A 21,087-nucleotide genomic window follows, 5' to 3' on the forward strand; every position below is an offset into this window, starting at 1 on the left:
AGTATTAAGAGGGTGGGGGAATGTAAGATTGAAATTTGTTGTCTGTTTCCTAGAACCATGGTTAGAAGGAGGCTTTAAGGTGATTAGGAATAGCTTCTTTGCAGCTTCCATTTCTGTTCCTTCACAGCGGTTTATTTGGAAGCCTGTTTTATTGAACAGTGCTGTTAGTTTCGACAGGCATATTCTGTAGGATTTGAGATTGTTAAAAACTTCAATGATAGAAGATGGATGAATGTGATTTAAGTACAGATGCTCTTTGGTTATTCAGATTGTATAGCTAACCTTTTAAACTCCAAATGTAAAACTTTTCGACTTTTAACCTTTTAAACTTTAAATAAAAAAAAATAGGAAACATTTTAAGTGGGGAGAGCATTGTTTGAATCATTGTTATCTGGTTGCAACAATGTGTGAAACAGAGGCACTCAGCCCCTCTTCCCCACCCCGCCCCTCCTCCCGGAGACACAGTCTTGCTCTGTCGCCCAGGCTGGAGTGCAATGGCACAATCTCGGCTCACTGCAACCTCTACCTCCTGGGTTCAAGTGATTCTCCCACCTCAGCCTCCTGAGTAGCTGGGATTACAGGCACTTGCCATCATGCCCGGCTAATTTTTGTATTTTTGTAGAGACAGGGTTTCACCATGTTGGCCAGGCTGGTCTCGAACTCCTGATCTCAGGTGATCCGCCCGCCTCGCCGTCCCAAAGTGCTGGGATTACAGGCGTGAGCCACCATACCCGGCCAGCCCTCTTATTTATTATTTTGAGACGGGGTCTCACTTTGTCACCCAGGCTGGAGTGCAGTGGCACGATCTCAGCTCACTACAGCCTCGACCTCCTGGGCTCAGGCGATCCTCCCACCTCAGCTTCCCAGGTAGCTGGGACTATAGGTGTGCGCTACCATGCCCAGCTAATTGTTTTTGTATTTTTTGTAGAGATGGGGTTTCACCATGTTGCCCAGGCTGGTCTTGAACTCCTGAGCTCAAGCAATTTGCCCACCTCAGCCTCCCATAGTGCTAGGATTACAGGCATTAGCCACCATGCCCAGCCTTAAATTCTTTATGTTATACTTCATATAAGTAGAAGATGCTAGAGACACAGTATAGACTCGTTAAATTATTTCCTGTAAATGTATATCATACATCGTTAATTGGCATTTCCTTACTTCTTTGGTAAAAAAAGTCTGAAGTCAGAGCCTGTTTGCTTCAGTCTATAAGGGGAGCAAGCAGCAGCCATTCCCCCGAACCTAGGAGGCTATGCCACTACTTTATGAGGAGCAGGTATCTCACAGTGAGTGGGGACAGGCTTTATGGAGTGCATGGTTCTTCCCTGAGACCCCAGAATCCATTCACATTATAGCATTCTCCATATTGAGTCAGGTAGCAGGCTGAATGAAGATTGGATTCTCATTGCCTTTGGTTTGTCATTTGAAGTAATCTCACCCAGCAGCCCAGAAATGGAATGATCTTGCTCTTTCCTTGTGTACATTATATTCTGATCTGTTCTTTTTTTTTCTTGCTATTTGTTTGCACAGGAAGTTCTCAACGAATCTCAGACTAAACAGGAAGTGATTTTTTTCTTATATAAAGGGGTACTGGTAGGAACGAAGATGGGCAGGAGAAGGAGAGGGAATAGGTGGCCTGTGGCCTGGCGGTTCGTTGTTTCCTTCCGTGGATTTTATGTAAAATCCCTAAATACTTTAGGTTTATGGGCTGTGCACATTTCTGAGTAAATCTGCTTTTCTAAATTGGTTTCATCAACTGGAAAATGAAACTGGATTGCTGGAGATACACCTGGGTCTAATTTACCTTGATCCTATTTGGTTACTTTTCTTTTTTAGTAGATATTTTAACAAAAGGCCAAAATTTCAAGTGTATTTCTTTGGCTTTAGGAAATTTATCATTTGTTTAGAGTAATTTTTTCTCCATTTAAGGTTCAAAATAAAAAGATTGAATACTTTTGAGGCAGAGTATCTCAGTATTAATCATGTTAATGAGCATAGGCTTTGGAGACAAACCTTCCTGGATTTGAATCCAAGCAGTCACTTAGTAGTTGTGTCATTTAGGCATGTGAGAGATTTTTTCCTTGGTAAGATTGAGTGTCATCAGGTTTAAAAGAAATAATATTTGGCAGGCTGGGCAACATAGTGAGACCCTCATCTCTACAGAAAATTTAAAAATTAGCCTGGGTACATGCCTGTGGTCCCAGCCTTGGGATGCTGAGGTAGGAAGATCGCTTGAGCCCAGGAGGTCCAGGCTGCAGTGAGCTGTGGTTGTGCCACTGTACTCCAGCCTGAGCAACACAGGGAGACCCTGTCTGAAAATTATAATAATAATAATAATATTTGGAACTTAGTCTGTGCATAGTGAGTTCTCAAGTGGTTGCTGTTGCTGCTGCTACTGCTGCTGCTAGTACTTCTTGAAGAAGGTGACTAGGGAAAAATAGACAAAAAAAATACTTTATTTGTCTTGTTTGATTAGTCGACTTTACCTTTTCCTAATGTGGATGCAACTGAGAATTAACCCCAAGCTAATGTATCAAAGGACATTCTCATTTGGGTCTATCAGCCCTAGCAGAATGCCTGCTCTCTTTTCTAGAAAGAGGAAATAATCTGTTTTCCATTTCATTTTTTTTAAAGATTTTAGCTATCTTTGAGTATGTAACATCTATTATCCTTGTAGGGTGTTTGGAAAACTTCCTGTTTACTCCAGTGCATCCCTGGTAGAGGATGTAGATAATCATCGTATTGTTATTTTATTACATAAACATGGACTGCTTCTTATAAACATCTTTGTTCTAATAATGTGGTCTCATACTCAAGGTGTGACTTTCTGGCATCCTGTGTGGTATTCAGAGGCCAGAAGATAGAAAATTAAAAGTAGTGAGATGAGCCAAGCGAATCTTTTTAATCCTTCTTGAAATCTTTTTTTTTTTTTTTTTTTTTTTGAGTCTTACTCTGTCATCCAGGCTGGAATACAGTGGCGCAATCTCGGCTCACCTCAATCTCCACCTCCTGGGTTCAAGCAATTCTCCTGCCTCAGCCTCCCAAGTAGCTGGGATTACAGGCGCCCACCACTACGCCTGGCTAATTTTTGTGTTTTTAGTAGAGACACGGTTTCACCATGTTGGCCAAGCTGGTCTCAAACTCCTGACCTGAGGTGATCCACCCGCCTCGGCCTCCCAAAGTGCTGGGAATACAGGCATGAGTCACCGCATCCAGCCACTTCTTGACATTCTTTCTAGCAGTTTTTATACCACTGCTTCCCTTCTGGAAGCCTTACTGATGTTTAAGTTACATGTTGATACTCACTTTGTTTTTGTGCTTCCCTTTCTCTTTCCTGGACAGAAACCAAAGCCCAAACCCCGGCCATCCATCACAAAGGCAACCTGGGAGAGTAACTATTTTGGGGTGCCCTTAACAACTGTCGTGACTCCAGAGAAGCCGATCCCCATTTTTATTGAAAGATGTATTGAGTACATTGAAGCCACAGGTAAGAGTATTACCTCATAGCAGTTTATAACTTTCACTGTCTACAGGATGCTTACTGGAGGGTCAAGCCATCTGGAGATTCTGGAATCAGTTGTTGTTGATTGTGAGATGCTCTTGGAGAAGGAGCTGAGCAGTCCCGACAGCTGTCAGATGTGTGGATTCTCCATTTGTGTGCAGTTTTGAGGCTGTCGTTGGGCATTTATTAGGCCTTGGCCTACGAAGGAGCTGTTCTGTGCTCAAGGTGGCAGCTGTGGCTGCTTGGGCGCTTTCTCTGTGCTACCTCACCCACCAGAGCATCAGCACTCTGTCAGTTGCCTGCCCGCCTGTGTTCCCTGCAGATCTGTGAACTCCTTGAGGGTTGTGCTATCATTGTGTCCTCAGTACTATAGTGGATACATAATACATTTTGGTTTAGTAAAATTAATACAGCCCTCAGCATTGTTCGGATGCCTGAGACCCATGTATTGATAGGATTTTTTTCTGAGGTAAGAAAATGATTAGGATGTTTGGGATATCTTCTGGTTATGCCGCTCCTCTGACAACTTGATGCTATCACAAAGGTAGACTGTCTTGGGAAATTTTTTTGCATTGTTCTTGAAATAATTAAGTTTTACTTGTGTTGAAACCATTTGCTTTATTCATTTGAGCTCTCATGTGTCCCTTTGGCCTTCCAGTTTCACTAAGGTGGGTTCTTGAGCATTCGGAGTTGGGCTCAGGAACACAGGCTTAAACTAATTTGAAACTAAGGTAGGGATTACAGCCTTCCAATCTGTTCTTTCTAACTCTGATATTATCTACAGTGGTATTAAGTATTGTGTGGTGTGGACAGCCTACTAGGCTCTGCTGATAATTTCAGCAGCATCGTGTGAAGCTGAGTGACAGTGTTCATATTTACTTAGGATGTTGTAAAGCAGGGAAGATGGCTTTATTTATTATTTTATTTTTATTTTTATTTTTATTTTTTGAAATAGAGTCTCACTCTGTTGCCCAGGCTGGAGTGCAGTGACACAATCTCAGCTCACTGCAACCTCCGCCTCCCAGGTTCAAGCGATTCTCCTGCTTCAGCTTCTGAGTAGCTGGGATTACAGGCGCCCGCCACGACGCCCAACTAATTTTTGTATTTTTAGTAGAGACGGGTTTTTGCCATGTTGGCCAGGCTGTTCTTGAACTCCTGACCTCAGGTGATCTGCCCGCCTCGGCCTCCCAAAGTGCTGGGATTACAGGTGTGAGTCACGGTGCCCAGCCAAAGATAGCATTTTTTTTTTTTTTTTTGAGATGGAGTCTCTCTCTGTTGCCAAGCTGGAGTGCAGTGGCATGATCTTGGCTCACTGCAACCTCTGCCTCCCAGGTTCAAGTGATTCTCCTGCCTCAGCCTCCTGAGTAGCTGGGATTACAGGTGCACACCACCATGCCCGGCTAATTTTTGTATTTTTAATAGAGATAGGGTTTCACCACATTGGTCAGGCTGTCTCAAACTCCTGACCTCGTGATCCGCCCACCTCAGCCTGCCAAAGTGCTGGGATTACAGGCATGAGCCACCGCGCCTGTCCTGAAGATAGTTTTTAAGTTGGAGCCCACCAAAGACTTTGTATTTATTTCCTAGGTTTTCTGTGGAAACCAGAGAAATAATTCACCCCAGGCTTGAATCTCAGTAATAAGCACTTGGCATAATCATTACAGATCTATAGCTTTGTTTAGTCCATTCTGTACCCAAAGCGGTTTCTCATTGTCCATCTTTTTTTTTTCCTGCTGTAGACACAGGGGTCTCACTTATTGCCCAGGCTAGTCTCACAATCCTAGCTTCAAATGATCCTCCTACCTTGGCCTCCTAAAGTCCTGGGATTACAGGCGTGAGCTACCATGCCTGGCTTCAGTGTCCATCTTTTTGACACTCGTTTTATATTAATTTCTTCCTTTATCTGTCTCTGTAAAATGTTTGAAAGTTGCAGGTGTGATATGCACCTTTACATTTATTTATTTATTTATTTATTTATTTATTATTTAATTTTTTTAGACGGAGTCTCACTCTGTCACCCAGGCTGGAGTGCAGTGGCACGATCTAGACTCACTGCAACCTCTGCCTCCTGGGTTCAAGCAATCCTCCCACCTCAGGCTCCTGAGTAGCTAGGATTACAGGCATGCACCACCACACCTGGCTAATTTTTTTTGTATTTTTAGTAGAGATGGAGTTTCACCATGTTGGCCAGGCTCGTCTCAAACTCCTGACCTCAAGCGATCCACCCGCCTTGGCCTCCCAAAGTGCTGGGATTACAGGCGTGAGCCACCATGCCCGGCCTGCACCTTTACTTTTAAATACTTCAGTGGGTATTTCCCAAAAACATTCTCTTATAGAACCACTGTGCATTTATCAAAATTAGGAAATCAACATTGATCTAGTACTAATCTGTCTGTAATCTAATCTATAGACATTCTCATTTCATCAGTTTTCCCACTACCTTCCTTTATAGCAACAGACAAAACACTGTTTTGGTCCAGGACCTTATCCTGGACCACACGTTACATTTAGTGGTCAAATCTGGCCCAGCACAGTGGCTCACGACTGTAGTCCCAGCACTTTGGGAGGCCGAGGCAGGCAGATCATGAGGTCAAGAGATCGAGACCATCCTGGCCAACATGGTGAAACCCCGTCTCTACTAAAAATACAAAAAATTAGGCCGGGGCGGTGGCTCACGCTTGTAATTCCAGTACTTTGAGAGGCTGAGGCGGAAGATCAGGAATTCGATACCAGCCTGACCAACATGGAGAAACCCAGTCTCTACTAAAAATACAAAATTAGCCAGGCTTGGTGGTGCATGCCTGTAATCCTAGCTAGTCGGGAGGCTGAAGCAGGAGAATCGCTTGAACCTGGGAGGCGGAGGTTGCGGTGAGCCAAGATCGCACCATTGCACTCCAGCCTGGCCAACAAGAGCAAAACTGTGTCTCAAAAAAAAAAAAAAAAAAATTAGCTGGGCATGGTGGCACGCACCTGTAGTCCCAGCTACTCGGGAAGCTGAGGCAGGAGAATCGTTTGAACCCAGAAGGCAGTGGTTGGAATGAGCCGAGATCACGCCACTGCACTCCAGCCTGGCGACAGAGCTAGACTCCGTCTCAAAAACCAAAAAACCAAAAAAATAAAATCACCAATCAGTTATTTTGTAGGGTGTTCCTCAGCTTAGCTTTGTTTTCCCTTTTTTTTTTTTTTTTAATTTTTTGTATTTTTGGTAGAGATGGGGTTTCTGTGTTGCCCAGGCTGGTCTCAAACTCCTGAGCTCAAGCTATCCACACGCCTCGACCTCCCAAAGTGCTGGCATTACAGGCGTGAGCCGCTGTGCCTGGCCTTGGCTTTGTTTTCGTTTTTTGGATATTTCATCATGATCAGGTTCTGGGTTTGCACTTCTGGCAGATACCACAGGGCAGCAATGCCTTTGCTCTGTCCCCTCCACTTCATCTCTGCTGCCCACCATCACCCACCTTCTCAGTCCAGTCTATGGGTATGACATTTTATCTGCTGAAAACCCATCCTTGCTTCTTTGTTGCCTACCAGATGCAGGTCGCACTCATAATCCTCCTTCCCGGACTCAGGAACAGCAAGACTGTTACTATGCCGTTGTCCCCTGCCCTCCTTCCCACCCTCCTTTTTTTTCCCTCTCCCACTCCCTTCTTTCACCCCTTTCTTTCTGTTTTATGCTGCTTCAAGTATTAATTTTAAAATTGTTCTACAAGAATGCGATTTATCAGAAGGATGTGAACCAAGCAGAATTTCTTAGTATTTCTTTGCCTTAGGGCATTCCCCTTGTGTGGTTTAAAATTTGTCCCCCATTCCTTTTTGCCTGTGGAACTTATCCTTATTCTTCAAGAGACTCCTACTCCTAATAGCACTTTGAATTTAACCTCCCTGGTAGTTCTTCTCAGCCACATTTCACCTTCCTGAAAACAGGATTCTCTGTTCTCCTTGTCTCCCTAGAGCCCGATACAGCATATACATTAATTGATTATTGTAAATTAGCCAGGCATGGTGGCACGCATCTGTGGTCCCAGCTACCCTGGAGGCCGAGGTGGGAGAATTGCTTGAGGCCAAAGGTTCAAGGCTGCAAGTGAGCTGTGATCATACCACTGCACTCCAGCCTGGGCAACAGAGCGAGACCCTGTCTCTTAAAAAACAAAAGAGAGAGAGAAAGAGACAGGGTCTCGCTCTGTTGCCCAGTCTGGAGTGCAGTGGTGCAGTCATAGCTCACTTGCAGCCTCACCTTTCTGGCCTCAAGCCTCTTGAGTAACTGGGACTACAGCCACGTGCCACCATGTCTGGCTAATTTTTGTATTTTTTGTGGAGACAAAGTCTCACTATGTTGCCCAGGCAGGTCTCAAACACCTGGCCTTAAGCCATCCTCCCACCTTGGCCTCCCAAAGTGCTGGGATTATAAGCATGAGCCACTGCACCCAGCCAGAGACCCTGTCTCTTTAAAAAAAAAAGATAGATAGATTGAATGAGTGGTTTTCAATCTGGAACACCTTAATTCCATTTTCGTCTTTCTTCAAGAAAAAAATGACCATATATTTCCCCTTGTTGGCATTAGTTTGTACTTTTATGGAATTTCAGAAGAAAAATTAAACCTGGTATCTGTGACCTTAGTGTGCATTGGAGGGATGTCTTTGTGTACCCTTATTTCCTAAGAAAACTTTTTCTCCCTTTTATAAAATTAAAGCAAGTTCATTGTAGAAATTGGACAAATGGCAAGAACTGTGAAGAGGAACTCAAAGATTCGTGATCTGCTACTTAGTGAAAACCACCGTTAATGATTTGAGATGTTTCTTGTAGTCTTATTTCTCTGCATATACACATATATTTATTTTCACATAATTCAGAGTATGAGGTAAGCTAGCTTTCAACATTTTTTTAACATAGCCCTCTTAGATGAGGCAGAAGAGGCCGGGTGCAGTGGCTCACACCTGTAATCCCAGCACTTTGGGAGGCCGAGGTGGGTGATCACTTGATGTCAGGAGATCCAGACCAGCCTGACCAACATGGCAAAACCCCATCCATCTCTACTAAAAATACAAAAATTAGCTGGGCTTGGTGGTACATGCCTGTAATCCCAGCTATTCGGGAGGCTGAGGTGGGAGAATTACTTGAACCCACGAGGCGGAGGTTGCAGTGAGCCGAGATCGCACCACTGCACTCCAGCCTGGGCGACAAAGTAAGACTCTGTCTCCAAATAAATAAATAAATAAAGCATGCATGCATGCCAGGCATAGTGGTGTGCACCTGTGATCCCAGCTATTTGGGAGGCTGAGGCAGGAGGATTGTTTGAGCCCAGGAGTTCCAAGGCTGCACTGAGCTCTGATCGCACCACTGCAATCCAGCCTGGGCAACGAGCAAGATCCTGTCTCAAAAAAAAAAAAAAAAAAAAAGGAAAAGAAAAAATTACCATTAATTCAGTAGTATCATTTTACATACAGTTCATTTTAAAATTTATTCATTTGACGTAAAACTATATGTTATAGCTGAGCTTTTTGTACTAGGATTCAATCAATAGTCACACTGCACTTGGCTTTGCCTCTTTAGGCCCTTGCCGTCCAGAACAGTCCTCTGGCTTGTTTTAATAATGTGATTTTTTTTTTTTTTTTAAAGAGACACAGTCTCACTCTGTCACTGAGGCTGGAGTACAATGGTGCAGTCGTAGCTCACGGCAGCCTCTAACTCCTAGGCTCAAGTGATCCTTCCTCCTTTTCTTCCTGAGTGCTACAGGCATGCTCCACCACACTCAGCCAATGATGACCTTTTTTGAAAAGCCTAGTCAGTTGTCTTGCAGAATGTCCTCTTCATGTAATGTGCTCTTTGGACCTCTTCAGCATCCTCGGCTGCCTTCCAGGACCGAGTGTGGCCTCTGACTGAGCAGGGGGTTGAGCACCCTGCAGGTGGTGGACGCGGGACTGCTGCCTCCCTTTCTGGACAGGGCACACGTATGAATTGGGCTTACGGGCTCCATAGGGTTGTATTGAATAATTGAATGAATTGTGGGCTAGTGTTTTCCCCAACTTTGACTGACAGATAGTGGGCTTGCACTTTGCTTAGGGAAAGCTGGTGCTGCCACCTGCCCTCTCACCCCATCTCTCTCTCTTGCTCATGGTTGGAATGGCCATATGACCACACAGTTTCCATGTAGTATTCCAGGCAGGGGGTCCTAGCTGATTAGAGATGACATTCCCAATGAAACTTGTTTGCCAGGCCTGGTCAAAGCAGTCCAAAGTCAGAAGTCTTTGTGTCCCTGTTTTTGTGTCCATTTCATGTACCTTGGCACTTTAAGGCTTGTCCTGGAAAATAAAACATTGCATCATCACTTGTGAAGGCAGAGCTTGGGAGTTTGCACTGCTAAGATGAGGATAGGAAAGAAATTTATGCCGCAGGGCCTTTGATGCTGCCCACTCACCTGTCTGCACAGCCAGAGCATGGCCAGCGGGAGTGGAGAAGATGAGCGAGACCAAAACCTTGCCGTGGGGAGGAGGGTGGCATAGCCATTGATAAATCGGGACTTGAACTATCCCATCACTCTAAAAATATTTTTTATCTGATTACAAAAGTAATAGATGGCCAGGCATGATGGCTCATGCCTGTAATCCCAGCACTTTGAGACAGCAAGGCAGGAGTAGCATTCAAGCCCATTAGTTTAAGACCAACCCTGGCAACATGGTAAAATCTTGTCTCTACCAAAAATACAAAAATTAGCCATACATGATGGTCCATGCCTGTAGTCCCAGCTACTCAGAGGCTGAGGTAGGAGGATCGCTTGAGCCCAGAAGGTTGAGGTTACAGTAAGCTGAGATCATGCCACTGCACTCCAGCATGGGCGACAGAGTAAGACCCTGTCTCAGAAAAAAAAAAAAAAAAAAAAAAAGTAATATACTTGCTCACTGTAAAACAAATTAATCATTATAGATATGTAGGACAGAAAGTAAAAATTCTTTATAATCCCAGTCTCCAGAAGTCATCTCATTAATGTACAGATTATGCTTCCTGCTAATGCTAGTCCCCCAAAACATTGAAAAGTCTGAGTATGAGATCATCTCTGTGCTGTTCCGCAGCTCATTGTCTGTTTTAGCAGAACATGATATCTTGGGCGTCACTTCTGAATTCCACCTCCAGGCCAATTGGATTTTGGTTTTTGATGTGAGGAGAGGATGCAAGAGCTGGTATGAGAGGAGGGTCTCTGGAAGTGTGGGAAGAGAAGCCTTGTTTGCAGAGGTGGCACGTGGCAGTTTCCTGTGACTGGCATCTCCCAGCCCCTTAGTTTGTGAGTAAAGTGCCAAATCCTTCTAAACACAGATCACAAGAAAAAGGATCATCACTTTCTTACCTCAATTTACTGCTCCTGATGTTTATAAGCAGGGCGCTGTGTTGAGACTCCTCCCCGATATTTTCCCTTCTCAGGTTAGCTCCTACATTGTGAGGGAAATTGGTTCTGATTTGCACCTGTCTTCTTTCCTGAGCTTTCTGACCAGTTCATTTACCCTTGTTCATACTTCTGAAAATCAGAACATGGTCAAGAAATGACCAGAGAGTAGAACAGCTTTCAGATTGATCTGCAGATGCTTTTAGGCCAGCCCAGCCCCGGACACCCTCTGTGCTTGCTGTGCTAATAGGATATTCGACTTTCACTCTCTCAGCTCCGGTTACATGGAAAGGCTGGATGAGGGCATGTCACTGCCACAGCTGCTCTGGGACCGCCACTGAGAGTGGGAAGGAGGCGGGGTTGAGGGGGAGCTTAAGAGTCAGACTAACTTTCTATTTCTAGCTTGAATGCTTTTTTTCCTCCAGTTTTCATCTTTGTGGAAAATTGGTTGAGGCAATGGAGTCACTGCTCCCTTCTGCAGCAGTGTGGCTCCTAATGACAGAGAACATTGGCCAAGCTCATCTGAGCTCTCTGATGCACAGCAGGAAGTAGAATTATTCAATTCAGTGTACCTCTCTGGAATGGGGCAAGAGGTTACTTTTAGAGCTGGCTCACAATCCTCCTGAGAATAATTTCTCAGGGTAAAGTACACTCTTGATAGCTCATGATGGTCACAAGACTGAGGTTTTAAATCCTGGTTCTCAGGGCCAAATTTGAGTCAAGCCTTCCTAGGATTCAAGAAATCTGACAGCATAGGAACCCCCTGAGGCAGCTTCCAAGTGTCGTCACACCTGCCCACCCGGGACGGTCTCAGCGTTCTGGAGACAGAATCCTAGTGCCCCACTTGCCTTGGCTTTGCTGTGTGTGTTCCCCGGGTCCCCAGCCTCTCCTCAGCCTCACTTGCTATTTAACTAGAAATAGCATTCTCTACGCATGCTTTCTTTGAATAATATGTGAGGCCAGACTTCGTTCCCTGTTTCTGTGATTTTTAACCTCTGCTTTTGGCAGTGTGAGAGGAGGCATGGCAACAGTGAGGAAATGATTTCCCTGGCCCCAGTCCTTTCTTAATTGGTTTGCTTACTGAGATGACCAACCCTCCACATCTCTAGCCAGTGCTGTAGGGGCCGAGAAGAGGAATTGTGCCTAGGGAGAAGCAGTTTTACTGGGGCGGAAGGCACCCATCTTCTCTCTTGAATTATGATGTATTCAAACTATTCTGTATAAATAACTGCCAGGACACAGTTTTGTTAGTGCAGCTGACTTTCAGTTAGTCCCTCTGGAATGAAAAGCTGTCTGAAGTCAAGGAAGGCCTGGCAGGTGTTGAAAGTAATAATGCCCAAAGTGGTTTTCCCTCGCGTTCCCTCACCCCGCTTTCTGTTCCATACATGTTTCTTGAGCGTTGATATGGCCTAGGCCTGGCTCTGGGCACTCCGTCATATATGATCCCATAAGAGATGTTTTGCTCTAAGAACATGGGTGTGGTAGGAAGCTAGCCCTTGGGAGGGGTCAGGGTACATATCAGTCCTCTGTCACTGTGGGGAGGACCTCAGTGTCAGTAAAGTTCAGGGTTAGTCTGGCTGGAAAAAAGGTGGCAGCATTGATATTCCCTTCCCTGTATATAAAACCTTGAGAGGAGTCCTGCATAAAATCCAGTGACAGAACCCAGGCTCTGCCTCTCAGGGCAGCACCTACCTGTCATAGTAATTTAGCTGAAGTTCACATTTATTTTCTTTTTCTTATTTTTTACTTTTTTTCAGAAATGGGGTTACCCTGTCACCCAGGCTGCAGTGCAGTGGTGCAATCACAGCTCACTGCAGCCTCGAACTCCTGGGTTCAAGCGATCCTCCCGCCTCAGCCTCCCAAGTAGCTGGGACTACAGAAGTATGCCACCCTGCCTGGCTTGGTTTTTTTGTTTTGTTTTGTTTTGTTTTTGTTTTTGTTGTGTGTGTGTGTGTGTTTGAGATGGGGTCTTGCTGTGTTGCCCAGGCTGGTCTCTAACTCCTGACCTCAAGCGATCCTCCCTTCTCAGCCTCTCTAGTCTCTGGGGTTGCAGGCATGAGCTCCTAAGCCCAGCTTCACATTTATTTTCAAAAGCTCTTTGCTGGAGGGTCTGCAGAGCCCCACCTTGGGGTATCATTGCCTGCACTTAGGAGACTGTAATGTAAATGGTGCCTTCTTTATTTGCCTTCCAGGGGCACTTCCTTGATGGACACATAATCAGGTCAACTTTGACCTCTTGTCCCTGGTTGAGTGGGGAAATCCCAGAGAGAGGATCACGTGGTTGTAGGAAGACAAACTTCCAGATAACTCTTTAATAGCTTTAAGCTTAATTCACTTACCATCTTTTTTGTGGGGGTGGATGGCAGATCTTGTTCATTAAATGAGTATTTATTGACTTTATATTAATTAAGCACCTACTATATGCTAGGCACTGTTTTGAACTCAGATAGCCCCCATGTGTCTGGGCGTGGGGGAGATAGATATAATCACATGAATGCATAGTTCTTCAGACAAGGAATGTTATTGGATTTTAAAATTATTGGGGAATAAAATAACACACAGGACCCAGTGTTGGTGAGGATATGGAGCAATTAAAATCCTCACATTGCCGAAGGGAGTATAAAAGGGCAGAGTCACTTTGGAAAACTCTTTGGCAGTTTATTAAAAAGTTAAATAGATCCTTTTATAGTTCATAAGTGTGATGATGGGGTGTACAGGGAAAAACTCCAACCCCATTTTTCCTCTAGCCTCGCACCACCACAACAATCACCAACACAGAAGACTTATGTGACCAAATGTGTGGGGTGCTTTCCCCACACACCAGGCACCAGACACCAGCTGGGTGTCCTCCGGTTCAATTCCAAAACCGTCTACCTAGAGATAGTGTCAGATCCTGCAGGTTGGGGGCTCAGCCCCCAAGACTGCCCTCCACATCCCCAGACACCAGTTGCAAGTGCAGGCCTCTGGAACTTCTGACTGACCGGCTTCAAGTTGGGGTTCCCATGACCCCCTCTTTGGGTTCAGTTAATTTCTGGAGCAGTTCACAGAACTTAGGGAAACACTTGCTTATATTTACTGGTTTATTATAAAGAATATTACATGGGATACAGATGAAGAGATGTGGGTAGGGCGAGGTACAGGGGAAGGTCGTGCAGCTTCCATGCCCTCCCTGGGCACCAGGAACCTCCAGTGTTCAGTTATCTGGAAGCTCTCTGAACCCTGTCCTCTCGGGTTTTATGGAAGCTTTATGACATCAGCATTCCTTCCCCCAGGGTATAGGGTGAGACCCTCGCAGGGGAGGGTCTTAAGACTCACAGTTGGAAGGTGGGGGAAGATTAGAGTCCTGCCTTGTGGCAGGTGAAAGGAGGACAGGAGAGAGATTGTGTTTCCCGATACCTGCCCTTGGGGCCTAACACACCCAACATTATAACAAAAAACTATAACAAGGGCTGTGGGAGTTAGGAAACAAGAACTGTAGACAAAAACCTATGTATCATATCACATTGGGTTTTCATGCTCATGTGTGAGAAGTGCCTCTTTCAAACCTTGTTCTGACACATTATCTTACATGCAAGGAAAAAAAGCTAAACATACACTTACCATCCCACTTCTAGGTATTTGCCCAAGAAAAATGAAAACATACGTTCACACTAAGACTTGTACTCAGCTGTTTCTAGCAGCTTTGTTCATGACAGCCCCAAACTAGGAGCCACCCAGATGTCCACCACCAGGTGAATAGACCAGTAGGTCCATCCATCTGATGGAATACTTCTCATTCATTGAAGGGAATAAGTACGCTGTGTGTAACAACAGTGGGATCTCAAAATTATGCTTCTGAGAGTGATGGAAGCCAGACACACAAGACCATGAACTGCGGTTCCCTTTCTAGAAAGTTCTGGAAAATGCACACTAACCTACTAATGTGAAGCCAACCAGTGGTGGCCTGGAAGCTGGGATGGCAAGAAGAATCAATTGCAAAGAGACAATAGAAAACTTTTGTGGGTGGTGGAAGTATTCCATATTTTAATTGTGATCATTTCACTCATGTATTACATATTTCAAAATTATCGGGCCAGGCGCGGTGGCTCACGCCTGTAATCCCAAAACTTTGGGAGGCCAAAGCAGGTGGATCACAAGGTCAGGAGATCAAGACCATCCTGGCTAACACAGTGAAACCCCGTCCTTACTAAAAATACAAAAAATTAGCCAGGAGTGGTGGCGGGCGCTTGTAGTCCCAGCTACTCGGGAGGCTGAGGTAGAAGAATGGCGTGAACCTGGGAGGCGGAGCTTGTAGCCAGCCAAGATCGTGCCACTGCACTCCAGCCTGGGCAACAGAGAAAGACTGCGTCTCAAAAAAAAAAAAAAAATTATCAGATGGTATACTTTAAATGGATACAGTTTACTGTATATAAATTATACCTCAATAAAGTTGATTTTTAAAAACAAAACAAAAAAGAAGTCATTGGGGAACAGTTTTGAAGAAACTTGCTGTTTATATAATTTCAAAATATCATCTAGCGCATTAACTACTAGTTACAAAGGGGGACCACACCTTTATAATGCAAAGATCTGGGTATTGCCACCTTACCAAAGTAGTTACACTCAGCATCTCTACTGGATGAACCCGACATTGTGTTGTGCCTCCTGGCCAAAAATATTTCACCTGAATTTTATCAGGGAGAAGCAATCAGACAAACCCAGAATATGATACATTTATAAAACAAGTGGCCTGAACTCAACAAAAAAGGGGTCTCATGTGACTTCTCCATTTGTACCGTGAACTCGTTTTCCACTAGCCTAGTCAGATGTGAAACCCATGAAACTTGGAGTCACAGCTGACACCCCACCTTTGCCAGGCAGGAGTAGCTGGCCAACCATAGGCAAGACGCCTAAACTTTCTAAGCCTCATTTTTCTGTTCCTTCAAATTAGGAATTAAAATAACAACTCTTTCAAAGGGAGTTTTTGACAATTAAATCCTGTTTGTAATGTTCTTGGAGTAGTGCCTGGCACATAGTGATCATTCGATCAACGTTAGCCATTATTTTGGTAGCTCCTGTCACTGACCTGCCGTGGTGTGGAAATCCCAATGGGACATTTCCCCAAAACAGTAATGGATGAGACTGGGCAGTGTCTGTAGGCAGTTTTTAAAACTTCTCCTTGAAGTATAACACACACTAAGAAAAGCACACCCATCTGGGCACTGGTTGCATAGGTCAGGAAAACAGAAGACGGCCACCCCCAAAGGCCCCTCGTCATTTCATCCCTCAACAAGGATAACCAGTATCCTGGCATCCAATGGTATGGAATACTTTTGCCTGCTTTTGTATTTTAAAAATGGAATCATACCAAATGCACATTTTTGTACCTGGCTTCTTTCACTTAACATTATGAGATTCAGCTACATGATTAAATCCGTAAATTCATCCATGGTTGTGTATGATTGTAAATGGTTCGTTCTCATTGCTATGTAGACTTTCATCATGTGAATATTCCACAATTTCTTTCTTTCTTCCACTTTTCCTGGACATTTGGGTACTTTCCAGTTTGGGGCAGTTATGAATAGTGCTGCTGTGAACATTCCTGTACATGAATTTTGGTGTACATATGTGTGCACTTACATTGGTGTGTATACCTAGAAGGGAGGCAGTTTTGAATAATTCAGTTTAGCATGTTGGACACAATGATTTAAATGATGTCTCCAAGCACGTATCAGTCCCCCTGAAGGGGTAATAATCTCTGAGGCTGATGGCAGAGGCAGTCAGGGGATCTCTCTGTGTTACTGAGCTTGTGGTGGTGTGTTTTTGTATCTTCGGGGCTGAAGGAGTGATTCTGGCAGGGTGAGTGTGGGTTCCCCAAAGCTGTCACCACATTCTTGCCCCAGCTGGATCGTTGCCATCTACTGAGGCCTGGCTGGCCCTCCATTACCTCGCTGTGGCTCTCTCTGTGGTTTTGCATTGAGTCTGTGGTTTGCACACATCTTGATGACCCCATGGTTTTTACCTGCCGGGCCATCATAGGACAGTGCTCTCTGATGAAATGCTGGCCATTTGTGGCACAGAGAAGTAGGTGTCAACAAGAACACCTAGCAGTGAGACAAGTCTTCACCAAGACTCCAAAATGAAAGGTTCAGCCTTGTGGGTAGTTTGTGAGGAGAGGAAAGGGAGCAAGTCAAGAAATGAGGCTCTTACCCCAGTCCCTTTACAGGGCGAATGTGGAGCCCGGCAGCTGTGGACCAGTTTGTCTCCATCATTTGCAGGTCAGAGGTTACCCTCAGCTCCTCAGCTGCAAATGGAAGCCCTCTATCAAACGGCCTTTGCCAGAATACTTAGGCTGTGACCTTCCCCCGATGCAGCTCATTTGCCTGGGTAAATGAGTAGAGTGCTTTCTGCGTGGCAGATTTAAATTTCACCACTAATTGATGCTAGCGTCTTCAGGGGAAAATGCTTGCCATTAGATCACAGGCCTTTGGGAGACAGCCTCACAACAAATACATCCAGGACAGGGGGCGGGGATGGGGAAAGTACAGAATGCAGCTGTACCGAAAGGAACTGTGGGACGTGCCCAGAGAAACCGAGTACTTTTGAGGCATGCCCTTGGGGACTGCGCATGTGCATGGTTGTGCCATGTGTGTTTTGATGGCCTTTTTTTTTCTTGCTAGTGTATAGTATGTACAGGACAAACTTGGAGCCAAACTGTCTGGAATCAAATCCCAGCTCTGCTGCTTACAAGCAAATATTTAACTTCTCCATTGTTAGTTTCCTTGACCATAAAATGGGGATAATGATGGTACTTTGAGTCATGAGATGATTCAGTATGTTAGAGACCTCATAACAGTACCTGGCAGGTTGTAAGTAGTCAATTTGCTACTGTTGTTGGTGTTATTATTGAAATGATCTAAGATGCATCTTCCACTCTAGGCAGGCCCCTGTGCTGGCCATCCCCTTCATTTGCCAAGTCCCCCATGCAGAGGCTCCTGGTCTTCAAGACCCAGTATGGGTGTCTCCCCAGGGAGAGTAGCCCACGTGACTCGTTCTCCCTTCTGCATTCCTCATGTCATAGCAAGGCGGGTCAGAGCATGGACTTTGGAATTGGTACAATTGGTTTAAAATCCCAACTGAAGGGGGATGGGGGATTAAGAGAGGATGCTTAAATGGATATAAAAATACAGTTAGAAGGAATAAGTTCTAGTGTTTGATAGCCCAGTAGGATGCCTATAGTTAACAGTAATTTATTGTATATTTCAAAATAGCTGCAAGATGTGAAATGTTGCCAACACAAAGAAACGATATATATTTGAGGTGATGGATATCCTAATCATCCTGATTTGATCATTACACATTGTATCCTTGTATCAAAATATCACATGTATCCTGTAAATAGGTATAATTATGTATCCATTTTTAAAAATACATTATTTTTAGAATAGAATATTAAAACTATGAATACTCAAAGTTCTGAATGATTGTGTCATTTATTACATTAATTGTGCTGTTCAATTTAAATTTATGATCCTCCAAATAAATTGTCAAAATGATTTGAAAGCAGGAACTATTATTTATCTTATGAAAAGTAAGCCCCATAACTAAAAAAGTTCCTGCAAAATAATCTGTAATTGTGTTTATATTACATGAATGATTCGCTGTTTCTCCAAAAGAGCATTTAAGAAGTCAGTAATTCTCAAATGTGCAAAGTATTTCCACGTGCTTAACAAGAAAACTATCTAAAACGAAACAAACAAAAATCCCAGCTCTGCCACTTACCTTGGCTAAACTCTTTCACATTGCTGAGCCTCTGTTCTTCCTCTGCAAAATGCAGCTAATAATAATGCCCACCTTATTAGGACTATGAGGGTTGTTTTTGTTTTGTTGTGTTGTGTTTTGTTTTGTTTGAGACAGGGTCTCCCTCTGTTGCCCAGGTTGGAGTGCAGTGGTGCGATCTCAGCTCGCAGCGTGCAGCCTCGACCTCCTGGGTCTCAGGTGATCCTCCTAATTCAGCCTCCAGAGTAGCTGGGACCACAGGTGTGTGCCACCACGCCCAGCAGTTTTTGTATTTTTTCTAGAGATGGGGATTCACCGTGTTGCCCAGGCTGGTCTTGAACTCATGGCCTTGAGTGATCTGCCCACCTTGAGTGATCCCAGAGTGCTGGGATTACAGGCATGAGCCACCATGCCTGGCCCTACATCACTCTTTAAGTGGTCCTTTGTGCATTTATTTCTCTGCCTGGCTCCAGAGAGCCGGAGGACTGTGAAGACACTCCTTTTTTCGCATATTCAGCAAGTATATATTGAGCATCTTATACTATGTGCCATGCACTGTTTAAGATGCTGGTGATACAGCATTGGACCAGACAGACAAAATCCTCACCCTCGTGTGGCATACGTTATAACCCGGGGGGAGACAGATAATAAGAAGTGAAATGTAAAGAACCTTAGTGATTAGTGTTCGGGAAGGAAAAAAATGAAGCAGGAAAGGTGGGGTATGAAATGTCCGGGGTGAACATTAACATTTTAGATAAGGAGGGCTGGGGAAGAGTGGCTTTTGAGAAGGTCCTGAAGGAAATGGGGGAGGGAACCATGCCATTTCCTGGGGAAGAACCTTTCAGACAGAGAGAACAGCAAGTGCAAACGTCCAGAGGCCAGGACATTCCTGGGAAAGAGCTTGGTTTTTACTCTGAGTGAGGTAAGAAGCCATTGAGGGGTTTGGAGTGGAGGGACAGGACTTGGCCTTTGCTTAATAAAATAACTGGCTGCTCTGTGGAGAACAGTCCTCGCCCTTGAGGACTTGTGTGTTCTTGTTCTAGCTGCCTTTCTGCAAATCTTTCTCCATTCTGCTATTCCTTTCTCTGGATGTATACCCAGTCCCCCATATTGCCGGCATGGGTTCAACCAAACCCCTCCTTCATACTTGAAAGGGTAGAGTAGCACACTCCAGTGTGGGGACAGCCCAGGTTGGAGCCCAGCTGGAAGAATTCAGCACAGTAAGCAGACGGGTCACTTCCCATCCAACCCTGTCTTTCCAAGCCCATCTTCCTTCACACTGGACTCCTTATCACCTTCACACGGTGTCGTGCCTCTGCGTCGTTGTTAAACACTGTTCCTGCTGCCTAATATGTTGTTTCCTCTCCCATCTAACACATTCCCATCCTTTCCGAAGCCTTCACACTCTAGACATGCCTCGATTATAGTACCTGTCCCCTTGTGTTAGGGATACTGTTTCTGTCTGTCACTCCTTAGAAGAAGAGACAGGAGGGAGCTTGCTCTCCTCCCTCTGCCATGTGAGGACACGAGAAGGCAGCTGTCTGTATGTAAGCCAGCAGGAGGGCCCTGCCAGAAACCAAATAGGCTGGCCCCTCGATCTTGGACTTCCCAGCCCTCAGAACCATGAGAAAAAGAGAGCTATTGTTGAAGCCACCCAGTCTGTGGTATTTTGTTATGGCAGCCCAAGCAGCTAAGACAGATGGCAAGGTGACCGACTCAGGCATCAGAACACCTGAGAGCCTTAAGGCAGGGGCCCCTTCTTTCCTGATTCATGTGTCCCCATGGGACCTGGCTCTCCAGAGTCCTCCATCAGGGATCTTTGTGTCCACATGACCAGAACACAGCAATTGGGTCAGCAGAAATGGGAATTGAGGCAACTGAAAGTCAGAAGGGCTGAGACAGGTGGACGAAGACGTGGACAAATGCCACTTGAGAGCCATGGTCTGAAGAGATGAGCTCACGCCTTTGTGTAGTGCCCAGCTCCCAGGTGGTTTACTGTTTGAAATGTAAGCTGACTGGGTATCAGACAACTGAATCCCACTTTTTCAAACAAAGATGGTGCAAGGCCTTGTGATTTCACCCCAGTTTGCGTTCTTTCACTCTTGGCTGGCATCCTTTGGCTATTTAAATTCGTAGCCTCCCAACAGTTTTTAAAAAACGAACAAACTCACACAATTTATCTTTTCATGTAAGCTGCAATTTGGTTGAAACAAGACCTTTCTAGTACGTAGTCCAAAGCTCCTGATAATTGAAACTACAATCAGTGTTTCTGTTCTGTGATCTGTTTTTTGTTTTAAAAGCCACAACAGAAAACCTTTTCTTCTGTTACGGCTGTCAGGAGCCGTTTGGGCTTAATCAATAATGAGGTGTTTCACTTCCTGGGGCTGGGCTATCTGTGGAGAGCACTTACTTCTCCGTAACCCATGAAGCCAGTGAAGGACCCTGAATCTGGGTAAAT

General features: G+C 44.8%; 1 protein-coding gene across 7 annotated transcripts in view; it reads left to right on the plus strand.

Annotated features, from left to right (window-relative positions):
* Positions 1-21,087, plus strand: part of ARHGAP35 (Rho GTPase activating protein 35) — a 139,851-nt gene that overhangs the window by 72,600 nt on the left and 46,164 nt on the right. For all 7 annotated transcript variants that reach the window (XR_010153909.1, XR_010153906.1, XR_001711861.4 and 4 more), the window contains exon 3: positions 3,340-3,484. Coding sequence is in view for 2 of the 7 variants with exons in the window: in XM_016936303.4 (XP_016791792.1) it covers positions 3,340-3,484 (145 nt within the window). In the remaining 5 variants the exon portion in view is untranslated. The remainder of the gene's footprint in view (positions 1-3,339; positions 3,485-21,087) is intronic.

Source organism: Pan troglodytes, chromosome 20 (assembly GCF_028858775.2).
Source record: "Pan troglodytes isolate AG18354 chromosome 20, NHGRI_mPanTro3-v2.0_pri, whole genome shotgun sequence".
NCBI lineage: Eukaryota > Metazoa > Chordata > Mammalia > Primates > Hominidae > Pan > Pan troglodytes.